Source organism: Copidosoma floridanum, unplaced genomic scaffold (assembly GCF_036245765.1).
Source record: "Copidosoma floridanum isolate Cflo_tuat_1 unplaced genomic scaffold, Cflo_Japanese_pri ptg000030l, whole genome shotgun sequence".
Lineage (NCBI taxonomy): Eukaryota > Metazoa > Arthropoda > Insecta > Hymenoptera > Encyrtidae > Copidosoma > Copidosoma floridanum.
The window spans coordinates 18,964,616-18,980,012 of record NW_028321907.1 but is presented as its reverse complement, the minus strand read 5'-3'; the positions used below and the strand labels follow the sequence as shown (position 1 = coordinate 18,980,012).

Genomic DNA, 15,397 nt, shown 5'->3' with positions numbered 1-15,397 from the left:
AAATTACCTACATATTTATTCTTAATTGAAAAAAAGTTGAAATTAAAAATTTTAAAAATTCATTTGATTTGTTATTTTTAAATGAAAAAAATTATTTTAATATATTATTTAAAAATACTAAATTAAATAAATTTGAAAAAATTGAAATTTTCAATTTTTTTTATTAATAATAAATGTATAGGTAATCTATTTTTTTTTAATTTAATAATTAAATATTCTTAGTATTGAAGAAGAAAATAAATTTAATTAAATTAATTATAAATTTTTTATTCTTACCTTTTGTATCAAAGACAATTAAAATTAAATAATAAATCTTATTTTTTCGAAAATAATTAAATTAAATAAGTATAAAAATTATTAACAATAATTATTTATATTACTAAACAAACTAATTATTAAAAAAATGAAGTCCTTTTGTATAAATATTTTTTAAAATTATGAGATTAGAATTTAATTTGGCTCACACCAATTTAAACTTAAATCATGTAAGATTTTGAAAGTTGAACAGAGTTCATTTATTTATTTTATCATTAACAATTTATCTCAATTCACCATCAAGGTCGCAATCTTTTTTATCAATATAAACTTATATAAAAAATAACGCTGTTATCCCCAAGGTAATTTATTTTGATTATTATAGTTAAATTTTTAAATATAATTTATTTATAATAAATAAACAAAAAAAATATTGAAATTTTTTTATATCCCTAATATAATATTTCTCATTTATAAACATTTTTATTTCTTGATTATGAATTAATAATATTAAATTCTATATGGTCTTCTCGTCTTTTATAAATATTTTAGATTTTTTACTTAAATATAAAATTTATTTATTTAATTCTATAAAGTTTTTATTTCATCGATAATTTTAATTTAAACTTTATAAAAAAGCCACGTTATTATGCTACCTTAGTACAAAAATGGAGCTATTTTGAAAAATTTTCATAGAGCAGAAATTATTTAATATTATTAATACAATAATTTATGTTTTTACTAAACAAATAAATAATAATCATTGCCGCATTTATTAAATTAATTTTTTAATTTTAAAATTCTATAATTTAATTTTTACTTATTTAATTATTAATAATTTAATTTTTTCATTAAATTAAATAATTTTATAGATATTAAAATGTAACTTAAATAATTTTCATGTAATAAATTTATTATTATAAATTATAAAAAAACTAAAATTTTTAAATTAATTTTGAAAATTGATTTATTATTATAATAATTAAAATAAGTTTTTAAACTCGTTTATCAAGACTATTTGAAAAAAAATATATATGTAAATTTTATAATTATTGACATATTAATTTTCAACTAAATTAGATATTATTATGAAATATTAAGGTATTAATAATTATGAATAACATAATTTCAATAAAAATATTAAAAAAATTAATTCTTAATAATTTTTATATTTATTCGATTCAATTATTGAAAAAAAAATAAAATTAATTATTTAATTTTCATTAACCCTGATACGAAAGAAAAAAATAATGAATTTATAATTTATTACATAGGATTTATTATCTTTCCCAATACTTAAAATATTAAATTATTGAATTTTTTTTAAAATCAATTACCTACATATTTATTATTAATTGAAAAAAAGTTAAAATTAAAAATCTATAAAATTTATTTAATTTGTTATTTTTAAATAATGAAAATTATTTTTATTTATTATTTAAAAATACTAAATTAAATAAATTTAAAAAAATTTAAATTTCAAATTTTTTTTAATTAATAATGAATATATAGGTAATTTATTTTTTTTTAATTTAATAATCAAATATTCTTAGTATTAAGAAAGAAAATAAATTTAATTTAATTAATTATAAATTTCTTATTTTTAACTTTTGTATCAAAGTTAATTAAAATTAAATAATAAATTTTATTTTTTCGAAAATAATTGAATCAAATAAGTATAAAAATTATTGACAATAATTATTTATATTTTCAAATGAACTTATTATTAAAAAAATAAAGTCTTTTTGTAGAAATATTTTTTAAATCATGAGATTAGAATTTAATCTGGCTCACACCAATTTAAACTTAAATTATGTAAGATTTTAAAAGTTAAACAGAGTTCATTTATTTATTTTTTCATTAACAATTTATCTCAATTCACCATCGAGGTCGCAATCTTTTTTATCAATATAAATTTATATGAAAAATAACGCTGTTATCCCCAAGGTAATTTATTTTAATTATTACAATTAAATTTTTAAATATAATTTATTTATAATAAATAAATAAAAAATTAATTCAAATTCTTTAATATCCATAATATAATATTTTTCATTTATAAACATTTCCATTTTCTAATTATAAATTGATAATATGAAATTTTATAGGGTCTTCTTGTCTTTCATAAATATTTGAGATTTTTTACCTAAATATGAAATTTATTTATTTAATTTTATAAAGTTTTGATTTCATTTATAATTTCAATTTAAACTTTTTTAAAAAGCCAAGTGATTATGCTATTTTAGTACAAAAATGCAGCTATTTAAGAAAATTTTCATAGAGCAGAAATTATTTATCATTATTAATACTATAAGCTATGTTTTTACTAAACAGATGAATAATAATAATTGCCGCATTCAATAAATTAATTTTTAAGTTTTAAAATTCTATAATTCAATTTTAACTTATTTGATCATTAGTAATTAAATTTTTTTATTGAATTAAATAATTTTAAAGATATTAAAATATAACTTAAATACATTTTATGTGATTATTATATTATCATAAATCATGAAAAAAAAAAATTTTCAATTTTATTTTGAAAATTAATTTATTTTTATAATTATTAAAATAATATTTAAACTTATTTATAAACAAAAAAAAATATATATATATATATTAATATTTTTTGTTTATTTCAAATATTTATTTTAAACTAAATTAAATTTTATTATAAAATATTTAGATATAAATAATTATAAATAACATTATTTCAATAAAAATATTAAAAAAATTAATTTCTAATAATTTTTATATTTATTCAATTCAATTATTAAAAGAAAAATTAAATTGATTATTTAATTTTCATCAACCCTGTAACAAAAGAAAAAAATAATGAATTTAAAATTTATTGCATATGATTTATTATCTTTGCCAATACTCAAAATATTTAATTATTTGATTTTTTTTAAAATAAATTACCTACATATTTATTATTAATTGAAAAAAAGTTTAAATTAAAAATCTCTAAAATTTATTTGATTTGTTATTTTTAAATAAGAAAAATTATTTTTATATATTATTTAAAAATACTAAATTAAATAAAATTAAAAAATTTTAAATTTAAAATTTTTGTTAAGTAATAATAATTATATAGGTAATCTATTTTTTTTAATTTGATAATTTAATATTTTTAGTATTGAGAAAGAAAATAAATTTAATTAAATTAATTATAAATTTTTTATTTTTACCTTTTGTATCAAAGTTAATTAAAATTGAATAATAAATTTTATTTTTTCGAAAATAATTTAATTAAATAAGTATAAAAATTATTGACAATAATTATTTCTATTTTAAAAAGAACTTATTATTAAAAAAATGAAGTCCTTTTGTAGAAATATTTTTTAAAATTATAAGATTAGAATTTAATCTGGCTCACACCAATTTAAACTTAAATCATGTAAGATTTTAAAAAATGAACAGAGTTCATTTATTTATTTTTTCATTAACAATTTATCTCAATTCACCATCGAGGTCACAATCTTTTTTATCAATATAAACTTATATGAAAAATAACGCTGTTATTCTCAAGGTAATTTATTTTAATTATTATAATTAAATTTCTAAATATAATTTATTTATAATAAATAAACAAAAAATTTATTAAAATTTTTTTATGTCCCTAATATAATATTTCTCATTTATAAACATTCTTATTTCTTGATTATGAATTAATAATATCAAATTCTATAGGGTCTTCTCGTCTTTTATAAATATTCAAGATTTTTCACTTAAATATGAAATTTATTTATTTAATTTTATAAAGTTTTTATTTCATCGATAATTTTAATTTGAACTTTATAAAAAAGCCAAGTAATTATGCTACCTTAGTACAAAAATGGAGCTATTTTAAGATATTTTAATAGAGCAGAAATTATTTAATATTATTAATACAATAAACTATGTTTTTACTAAACAAATGAATAATAATTATTGCCGCATTTATTAAATTAATTTTTGAATTTTCAAATTCTATAATTTGATTTTTACTTATTTAATTATTAATAATTAAATTTTTTTATTTAATTAAATAATTTTGTAGATATTAAAATGTAACTTAAATAATTTTTATGTAATAAATTTATTATTATAAATTATAGAGAAACTAAAATTTTTAATTTAATTTTAAAAATTGATTTATTTTTATAATGATTAAAATAATTTTTAAACTCGTTTATAAAAATTTTTTAAAAAAAAAATATATATTTAAATTTTATAATTATTTACATATTAATTTTAAACTAAATAAAATTTTATTATAAAATATTTAGATAATAATAATTATGAATAACATAATTTCAATAAAAATATTAAAAAAATTAATTCTTAATAATTTTTATATTTATTAAATTAAATTATTTTAAAAAAAATGAAATTAATTATTTAATTTTTATGAACCCTGATACAAAAGAAAAAAAAATGAATTTATAATTTATTACCTAGGATTTATTATCTTTCCCAATACTCAAAATATTAAATTATTTAATTTTTTTTTAAATAAATTACCTACATATTTATAATTAATTGAAAAAAAGTTAAAATTAAAAATCTATAAAATTTATTTAATTTGTTATTCTTAAATAATAAAAATTATTTTTATTTATTATTTAAAAATACTAAATTGAATAAATTTAAAAAATTTTTAATTTCAAATTTTTGTTAATTAATAATAAATATATAGGTAATCTTTTTTTTTCAATTTAATAATTTAATATTCTCAGTATTGAGAAAGAAAATAAATTTAATTAAATTAATTATAAAATTTTTATTTTTACCTTTTGTATCGAAGTTAATTAAAATTGAATAATAAATTTTATTTTTTCAAAAATAATTAAATTAAATAAATATAAAAATTATTGACGATAATTATTTATATTTTTCAACGAATTAAAAAAAAAAAAAAAAGTTCTTTCGGACAAATATTTTTTAAAATTATGAAGAAAGAATTTAATCTGGCTCACACTAATTTAAACTTAAATCATGTGATTTTAAAAGTCGAACAGACTAAATTTATTAATTTCTTCATTGATAATTTATCTTAATTCAACATCGAGGTCGCAATCTTTTTTACCAATATAAACTTATATGAAAAATAACGCTGTTATCCCCAAGGTAATTAATTTTAATTATTACAATTAAATTTTTGAATATAATTTATTTATAATAAATGAATAAAAAATTGATTTTAATTCTTTAATATCCATAATATAATATTTTTCATTTCTAAACATTTCCATTTCCTAATTATAAATTAATAATATAAAATTTTATAGGGTTTTCTCGTCTTTTATAAATATTTGAGATTTTTTACCTAAATATAAAATTTATTTATTTAATTTTATAAAGTTTTGATTTTATTGATAATTTTAATTTAAACTTCATAAAAAAGCCAAGTGATTATGCTATTTTAGTACAAAAATGCAGCTATTTAAAGAAATTTTCATAGAGCAGAAATTTTTTATTATTATTAATACAATAAACTATGTTTTTACTAAACAGATAAATAATAATAATTGCCGCATTCTATAAATTAATTTTCAAGTTTTAAAATTCTATAATTTAATTTTTACTGATTTGATTATTAGTTATTTAATTTTTTTATTGAATTAAATAATTTTATAGATATTAAAATATAACTTAAATAATTTTTATGTAATAATTATATTATTATAAATCATAAAAAAAAGAAAATTTTCAATTTTATTTTTAAAATTAATTTATTTCTATAATTATTAAAATAATTTTTAAACTCATTTATAAAGAAAAGAAAAAATATATATATATTAAAATTTTTTAATTATTTCAAATAATAATTTTAAACTAAATTAAATTCAATTATAAAATATTTAAATCAAAATAATTATGAATAACATATAATTTCAATGAAAACATTTTAAAAATTAATTCTCAATAATTTTTATATTTATTTAATTCAATTATTTCCTAAAAAATGAAATTAATTATTCGATTTTTATCAACCCTGATACAAAAGGAAGAAATAATGAATTTATAATTTATTACATAAGATTTATTATCTTTTCCAATACTCAAAATATTAAATTATTTAATTTTTCTTAAATAAATGACCTACATATTTATTATTAATTGAAAAAAAGTTAAAATTTAAAATCTTTAAATTTCATTTGATTTGTTATTTTCGAATGATAAAAATTATTTTTATATATTATTTAAGAATACTAAATTAAATAAATTAAAAAAAATTTAAATTTTAAATTTTTTTTAAATAATAATAAATATATAGGTAATATTTTTTTTTTTAATTTAATAATTAAATGTTCTTAGTATTGAGAAAAAAATAAATTTAATTAGATTGATTAAAAATTTTTTATTTTTACCTTTTGTATCAAAGTTAATTAAAATTAAATAATAAATTTCATTTTTTCGGAAATAATTCAATTAAATGAATATAAAAATTATTGACGATAATTATTTATATTTTTTAACGAATTAATTTGAAAAAAAAAAAAAGTTCTTTCGGACAAATATTTTTTAAAATTATGAAGAAAGAATTTAATCTGGCTCACACTAATTTAAACTTAAATCATGTGATTTTAAAAGTCGAACAGACTAAATTTATTAATTTCTTCATTGATAATTTATCTTAATTCAACATCGAGGTCGCAATCTTTTTTACCAATATAAACTTATATGAAAAATAACGCTGTTATCCCCAAGGTAATTAATTTTAATTATTACAATTAAATTTTTGAATATAATTTATTTATAATAAATGAATAAAAAATTGATTTTAATTCTTTAATATCCATAATATAATATTTTTCATTTCTAAACATTTCCATTTCCTAATTATAAATTAATAATATAAAATTTTATAGGGTTTTCTCGTCTTTTATAAATATTTGAGATTTTTTACCTAAATATAAAATTTATTTATTTAATTTTATAAAGTTTTGATTTTATTGATAATTTTAATTTAAACTTCATAAAAAAGCCAAGTGATTATGCTATTTTAGTACAAAAATGCAGCTATTTAAAAAAATTTTTATAGAGCAGAAATTTTTTATTATTATTAATACAATAAACTATGTTTTTACTAAACAGATAAATAATAATAATTGCCGCATTCTATAAATTAATTTTCAAGTTTTAAAATTCTATAATTTAATTTTTACTGATTTGATTATTAGTTATTTAATTTTTTTATTGAATTAAATAATTTTATAGATATTAAAATATAACTTAAATAATTTTTATGTAATAATTATATTATTATAAATCATAAAAAAAAGAAAATTTTCAATTTTATTTTTAAAATTAATTTATTTCTATAATTATTAAAATAATTTTTAAACTCATTTATAAAGAAAAGAAAAAATATATATATATTAAAATTTTTTAATTATTTCAAATAATAATTTTAAACTAAATTAAATTCAATTATAAAATATTTAAATCAAAATAATTATGAATAACATATAATTTCAATGAAAACATTTTAAAAATTAATTCTCAATAATTTTTATATTTATTTAATTCAATTATTTCCTAAAAAATGAAATTAATTATTCGATTTTTATCAACCCTGATACAAAAGGAAGAAATAATGAATTTATAATTTATTACATAAGATTTATTATCTTTTCCAATACTCAAAATATTAAATTATTTAATTTTTCTTAAATAAATGACCTACATATTTATTATTAATTGAAAAAAAGTTAAAATTTAAAATCTTTAAATTTCATTTGATTTGTTATTTTCGAATGATAAAAATTATTTTTATATATTATTTAAGAATACTTAATTAAATAAATTAAAAAAAATTTAAATTTTAAATTTTTTTTTAAATAATAATAAATATATAGGTAATATTTTTTTTCTTAATTTAATAATTAAATGTTCTTAGTATTGAGAAAAAAAATAAATTTAATTAGATTGATTAAAAATTTTTTATTTTTACCTTTTGTATCAAAGTTAATTAAAATTAAATAATAAATTTCATTTTTTTGGAAATAATTTAATTAAATGAATATAAAAATTATTGACGATAATTATTTATATTTTTTAACGAATTAATTTGAAAAAAAAAAAAAGTTCTTTCGAACAAATATTTTTTGAAATTATAAAGAAAGAATTTAATCTGACTCACACCAATTTAAACTCAAATCATGTGAGATTTTGAAAGTCGAACAGACTGAATTTATTAATTTCTTCATTGATAATTCATCTTAATTTAACATCGAGGTCGCAATCTTTTTTACCAATATAAACTTATATAAAAAATAACGCTGTTATCCCCAAGGTAATTTATTTTAATTATTACAATTAAATTTTTTAATATAATTTATTTATAAGAAATAAATAAAAAATTAATTTAAATTCTTTAATATATATAATATAATATTTTTCATTTACAAACATTTCCATTTCCTAATTATAATTAATTATAATAAAATTTTATAGGGTCTTTTTGCTTTTTATAAATATTTGAGATTTTTTACCTAAATATGAAATTTATTTATTTAATTTTATAAAGTTTTGATTTCATTTTTAATTTCAATTTAAACTTTATAAAAAAGCCAAGTGATTATGCTATTTTAGTACAAAAATGCAGCTATTCAAAAAAATTTTTATAGAGCAGAAATTATTTATTATTATTAATTCAATAAACTATGTTTTTACTAAACTAATAAATAATAATAATTGCCGCATTTAATAAATTAATTTTTAGGTTTTAAAATTCTATAATTTAATTTTTACTAATTTGATCATTAGTAATTAAATTTTTTTATTGAATTAAATAATTTTATAGATATGTTGGGATCAGCTGAGCGTGTCCCGGCGCTCGAGGAAGTTGAAGGCGAGGGAAGGCGCTTAATGATTCTCACTCACGTGTAAGGTATAAATGGCGCTTTATTGGCATACAAAGAAAACAGGTAAATGATACGGCGAGGTGTCGAGAGCTGTGACGGCAGCGGAGGCTGCGAGCGTGAGCGTGCGCGAATGCGGCTCATGCGAGGGTCGAGCTCGGACTGGTCTCGCGCCACACTAGGTAGCTGCTTGGTGGCTAGAGAAGGTGGCGGCAGCGCCGCTCGGCGTGGACAGCGCGAAGACCTCGCGTGGCTTCAGCTGCTGCTTGCGTCGACCGCCTGTGTGTGCCTTGACGATGGTCGAAGGCGCCACAACCACTCCCTCCCCAGAGAGGTCCGTGGGTAACGGGCCGAATGATACCTTCTTCTTAGGGGGGGCGTCTTTGGGGGCTGTCCCAGGAGTCGCCGCGGGGGGCTTTGGTGCCGGCGAAGAGTCCGCAGGAGGCGCGTTGGGAGGGTTGGTCGGCTGGCTCCCTAAGGAGGAAGAGTCAGTGGCCTCGACGTAGGCCGGCTTTAGGGCGTCCGTGGAGACCGTGCGATGAGAGCCGTTGACGTTAATGACGTAGGTCTTGTCATCGACCCGGCGAATGACCCGGTGAGGGCCCGTGTACGGAGGCTGGAGGGGCTTGCGGATGGCGTCAACCCTCTTAAAAACGTGGGAGCACGTCCGCAAGTCCTTGAAGAAGAACGGGGTGTTCTCAGCTGCGTGTCTCGAAGCCGGCGCAGCCTTGATGGACTGGGCGAGTCGGCGGAGACCTTCTACGAAGGTGGCAGGGCTTGCGACGGGCTGGCTCTCCGTAGCGAAGAAGTCCCCGGGCACTCTGAGCGTAGTGCCGTAGAGCATCTCGGCCGGAGAGGCTTGCAGGTCCTCCTTGTAGGCGGTTCGGAGCCCCAGAAGGACCAACGGTAGTCGGTCAGGCCATGGGGTCCCGGGGTCGCACATGAGGGCGGCCTTGATGGTGCGGTGGGTCCGTTCCACCATGCCGTTGGACTGTGGGTGGTATGGCGTGGTGTGCACCCTTTTGGCGCCGAGGAGCTTTGTGAGCTCCGAGAACAGGGCGGACTCGAACTGGGCGCCCTGGTCCGTTGTTATCGTGAGTGGCGTGCCGTAGAGGCTAACCCACCTGTCGACGAGAGCCTTGGCGATGGTTGATGCCTGTTGGTCGGGCAGGGGGATGGCTTCTGGCCATCGGGTGAACCGGTCGATGATGGTCAGGCAGTAGGTATAACCCTGACACGGAGGCAGCTTGATGATGTCGATGTGGAGATGCTGGAAGCGCTCCTCGGGAACCTCAAAGGAGCCTAGGGCGGACCTGTTGTGCCGGTGGATCTTGGACCACTGGCAGGGCTCGCATGTGCGCGCCCAACGGCTAACTTCCTTACGCATGCCTGGCCAGACATACTTGGAAGCGACAAGACGGGTCGTGGCCTTTACGCTCGGGTGAGCGAGACCATGGAGAAGCTCGAATGCTGTGCGTCGAAGAGCCCGTGGGAGATAAGGCCGGACGACTCCCATGGACGTGTCGCAGAGGACGGAGCAGTCGTCGATCGAGAGGGTCTGCAGGTTGAGACTCGAGGGAGTAGAGACATGTTCGGCTTCCTGGTCCTCGGCCTGAGCTTCGGCGATGATCTTCGCGCTGAGTTGGGCAGGCATGGAGATGGTGGCGACGCGTGAGAGAGCGTCGGCCACCACGTTATCGTCGCCCTTCACGTGGACTAGACTCGTGTTGAACTGGAGTATGAAATCTAGTTGACGGGCTTGCCTGGGCGAGGCCTTGTCCGAGCGCTGCGCCGCTGCGAAGACCAAGGGCTTATGGTCGGTGAAGATCGTGAAGGACCTGCCTTCGAGGATTCGCTGCAGGTTTTTCAGGGCTACGTAGATGGCCAGAAGCTCTCGATCGTAGGTGCTGTAGCGTTTCTCGGTGTTGTCGAGCTTTCTAGAAAAGAAAGCAAGGGGAGCCCATGTGCCCTTGGAGTCCTGCTGCTCAAGGACTGCTCCGATTGCCGTGTCGGAAGCGTCCGTGCGAAGGGCCAGCGGAGCGTCGGGTCGCAGGAACGTCGTTGTCGTGGCATCAGCGATGGCTTGCTTACTGCGAGCAAACGCAGCTTCTGCATCCAGCGTCCAGGTCAACTCAACCTTCTTTTTCCTGGGCGGCAGGCCCTGGAGAAGGTCGTTGAGTGGCGCTAAGATGTTGGCTGCCCCAGGGACACAGCGGCGGTAATAGTTGAAGAGTCCCATGTACCGACGCAGCTCGGTGGAGGTCTGCGGGCGCGGAAACTCTTTGATGGCCTCGACCTTGAGCGGCGGAGGTTTGAAGCCATGGCTGGATACCGTCCAGCCGAGATAGGTGACCTCGGTCTGCCCCAAGACACACTTGTCTGGGTTGATGCGGAGCCCAGCGGAGCGCAGGGACTCGAAGAGGCGACGGAGGTGCACCAGGTGTGACTCGTTGTCCTCGGAGGCGACGATGATATCGTCTAGGTAGGCCCTAGCAAAGGGCAGGTCCCGGAGAAGATGGTCCATCGTCCTCTGGAGAGACTGGGCGGCGTTGCGTTGACCAAGAGAAGAACGAGTGAACTCGAAGAGTCCAAAGGGAGTCGTCACTGCGGTCTTCGGGATGTCTTCTTCGGCGATGGGGATCTGGTAAAAGGCTTTTTTTAAGTCAATTACCGAGAATACCGATCCCTGCAGCTCCTGGAGAAGGTCCTCGACGATCGGGAGTGGGTAGCGGTCGGGCGTCGTGCAGCTGTTCAGTCGCCTGTAATCGCCGGTGACGCGCCAGGAACCGTCGGGCTTCGGAACCAGGTGGATCGGGCTTGCCCACTGGCTGGAAGAGGGCCGGATGATGCCCTGGGCCATGAGACGGCTGAACTCGTCCTTGGCGGCGTCGAGACGAGGGCCGATGAGTCTCCGAGGGCGCTCGAAGACCGGGGGGCCGTTCGTGTGAATGCGGTGAAGCACTGGGAGATCGGGCAGGTCTGCTGCCGATCCGTCAACCAGCGTTAGGTCGTTGAACTCCCGCACGAGGTCTTGGTAGCGTTGACAGAGGAGTCCTGTCGGAATCTCGACCTGCTGGACGACGGAGACGCTGTGGCCGGTTGTGAGGGCCGCAAAACCCTTGTTGGAAAGCCCGGTCGTGGCGTCGAGGAGCTGCTTTCCTTTGAGGTCGATCAGCAGGCTGAAGTGCGTGAGGAAGTCCGCTCCCAGAATGGCCGTCTGGACGTCGGCGACGATGAAGGACCAGACGAAGGCTCGGCGCAGGCCTAGGTTGACCTCGGCACGGTGTGTGCCATACGTGGAGATCGCCGAGGCGTTAGCAGCGGTGAGCGTAAGAGAGTCGCGAGCTGGTGGCTTCTTGAATAGGGAAGCTGGGAGCAGAGAAACGACTGATCCGGAGTCGACGAGAAACCTTATTGTGGAAGTTTTGTCGGACACATGGAGGCGATTTTCTGCAGGGGGAGTAGCGCCGACTTCCGCCGCCTGATACGAAGGCGGCACTACTCGTTTCCCTGGTTCGACGGGGTGAAGTTGCAGGGTGGCCTGCAGTTGCGAGCGTTTTTCCCCAGGGTGCGATGGTACCAGCACCACGGGTCGTTGGGGTCTCGGTTTGGCGTGTTTGACCTGCTCCGGGGGCCGCCTTGCGACTGCGTGGTTGAACGGCCACGTTGCTGGCCTTCCGGTTGTCGCTTAGCGATGTTGAGGAGCTGCGCGATGGACTGACGCAGCGACGCCATCTCCTTGGCCAGGGACTCCACGGTCGGCGCAGAAGACTGACCAGCCGTTTGAAGCTTGGTCGCTTGAGGGTGAACCGCGGCGACGTGCGGGTAGTCCTGGATCAGCTCGTCGGCCAGAGACGCCAGCTCCTCCAGCGGGGTTGATTTGACGACCCGGAGGGAGCGTGCCACGGACGGCGGCAGGAGGTCGAACCACCGGATCCTGATGGCATCGTCGGTGACCGCGGTGCCCGCAAGAGCTTTCATGCGACGCAGGAGCTGTGACGGCTTCTGGTCGCCTAGCTCGAGCTCCGTGAGCAGCTTGCGGAGACGCTGATCGGCCGTGTCTGTCATGCGCTTCAGAATTTCGGCCTTAAGGAAATCGTACTTGCCCTCAGTTGGGGGTGCCATGAGGACGTCGGCGATTTCCTGCACCGTGGCGTCATCCAAGGCAGCGACGACGTAGTCGAATTTGCTTGAGTCCGCGCGGATCCTGTGGTTGTTGAAGGCCGCCTCGATCCGGATAAACCACACGGTCGGGTTGGCCTTCCAGAAAGGCGGGAGGCGAAGAGGTGCGACCGACATCACGGGGTTAGTGTCATCACCCGTGGGGCTCGCACCTCCAGTAGGATTGTCGCCGGGGGGACTTACACCATTGTCGTTGTTGACCATGGCAAGTGCCGACGGCGAGACGAGTGGAAAAAGAAACTGCACTGCACAGCACTGTCACACAACCTCTCACTCTGACTTTGTCCTTGTCTCTTTTTTTTTTTTTTTTTTTAAAACGGTCCACGAGAGCGAGAGAGAGAGTGCGGGCACGTTAGCGCGTGGCTCGTAGCGTCGCCCGAGTTGACGATGGCCGTGTTCCACGAACGCAAGCGAGCGCGCGGGCTTTTGCTAAAAAAAAATGGCGGCGGGCCGGACAAAGCACGCGCACTGCAAGGCGTGAGCGAGATGAGTCGCCTTGCTCGCCGAAAAAAGAAAAGATGGCGAAGAAAAAAAACGCGATTGTTTAGCTCACCTCGAAACTTTTTCAGGCGGGGTCACCACTGTTGGGATCAGCTGAGCGTGTCCCGGCGCTCGAGGAAGTTGAAGGCGAGGGAAGGCGCTTAATGATTCTCACTCACGTGTAAGGTATAAATGGCGCTTTATTGGCATACAAAGAAAACAGGTAAATGATACGGCGAGGTGTCGAGAGCTGTGACGGCAGCGGAGGCTGCGAGCGTGAGCGTGCGCAAATGCGGCTCATGCGAGGGTCGAGCTCGGACTGGTCTCGCGCCACACTAGGTAGCTGCTTGGTGGCTAGAGAAGGCGGCAGCAGCGCCGCTCGGCGTGGACAGCGCGAAGACCTCGCGTGGCTTTAGCTGCTGCTTGCGTCAACCGCCTGTGTGTGCCTTGACGATGGTCGAAGGTGCCACAGACATTAAAATATAACTTGAATAATTTTTATGTAATAATTATATTATTATAAATCATAAAAAAAAAAAATTTTCAATTTTATTTTAAAAATCAATTTATTTTTATAATTATTAAAATAATTTTTAAACTTATTTATAAACAAAAAAAAATATATATATATATATTAATATTTTTTAATTATTTCAAATATTTATTTTAAATTAAATTAAATTTCATTATAGAATATTTAGATATAAATAATTATGAATAACATAATTTCAATAAAAATATTAAAAAAATTAATTCCTAATAATTTTTATATTTATTCAATTCAATTATTTAAAAAAAAATGAAATTAATAATTCAATTTTCATCAACCCTGTTACAAAAGAAAAAAATAATAAATTTAAAATTTATTACATATGATTTATTATCTTTGCCAATACTCAAAATATTAAATTATTTAATTTTTTATAAAATAAATTACCTACATATTTATTATTAATTTAAAAAAAGTTAAAATTAAAAATCTCTAAAATTTATTTGATTTGTTATTTTCAAATAAGAAAAATTATTTTTATATATTATTTAAAAATACTAAATTAAATAAAATTAAAAAATTTTAAATTTAAAATTTTTGTTAATTAATAATAAATATATAGGTAATCTATTTTTTTTAATTTAATAATTTAATATTTTTAGTATTGAGAAAGAAAATAAATTTAATTAAATTAATTATAAATTTTTTATTTTTACCTTTTGTATCAAAGTTAATTAAAATTAAATAATAAATTTTATTTTTTCAAAAATAATTTAATTAAATAAGTATAAAAATTATTGACAATAATTATTTATATTTTTAAAAGAACTAATTATTAAAAAAATAAAGTCCTTTTGTAAAAATATTTTTTAAAATTATAAGATTAGAATTTAATCTGGCTCACACCAATTTAAACTTAAATCATGTAAGATTTTAAAAGTTGAACAGAGTTCATTTATTTATTTTTTCATTAACAATTTATCTCAATTCACCATCGAGGTCGCAATCTTTTTTATCAATATGAACTTATATAAAAAATAACGCTGTTAATCCTAAGGTAATTTATTTTAATTATTATAATTAAATTTTAAAATATAATTTATTTATTATAAATGAACAAAAAATTTATTGAAATTTT

General features: G+C 28.8%; 1 protein-coding gene across 1 annotated transcript in view; it reads left to right on the top strand.

Moving 5' to 3' along the window:
- Positions 1-9,135, top strand: part of LOC149373531 (histone-lysine N-methyltransferase Suv4-20-like) — a 55,765-nt gene extending 46,630 nt beyond the window's left edge. The window contains exon 3 of the mRNA XM_089596870.1: positions 9,050-9,135. Coding sequence (XP_089452996.1) covers positions 9,050-9,135 — 86 coding nt within the window. The remainder of the gene's footprint in view (positions 1-9,049) is intronic.
- Positions 9,136-15,397: the final 6,262 nt, after the last annotated feature.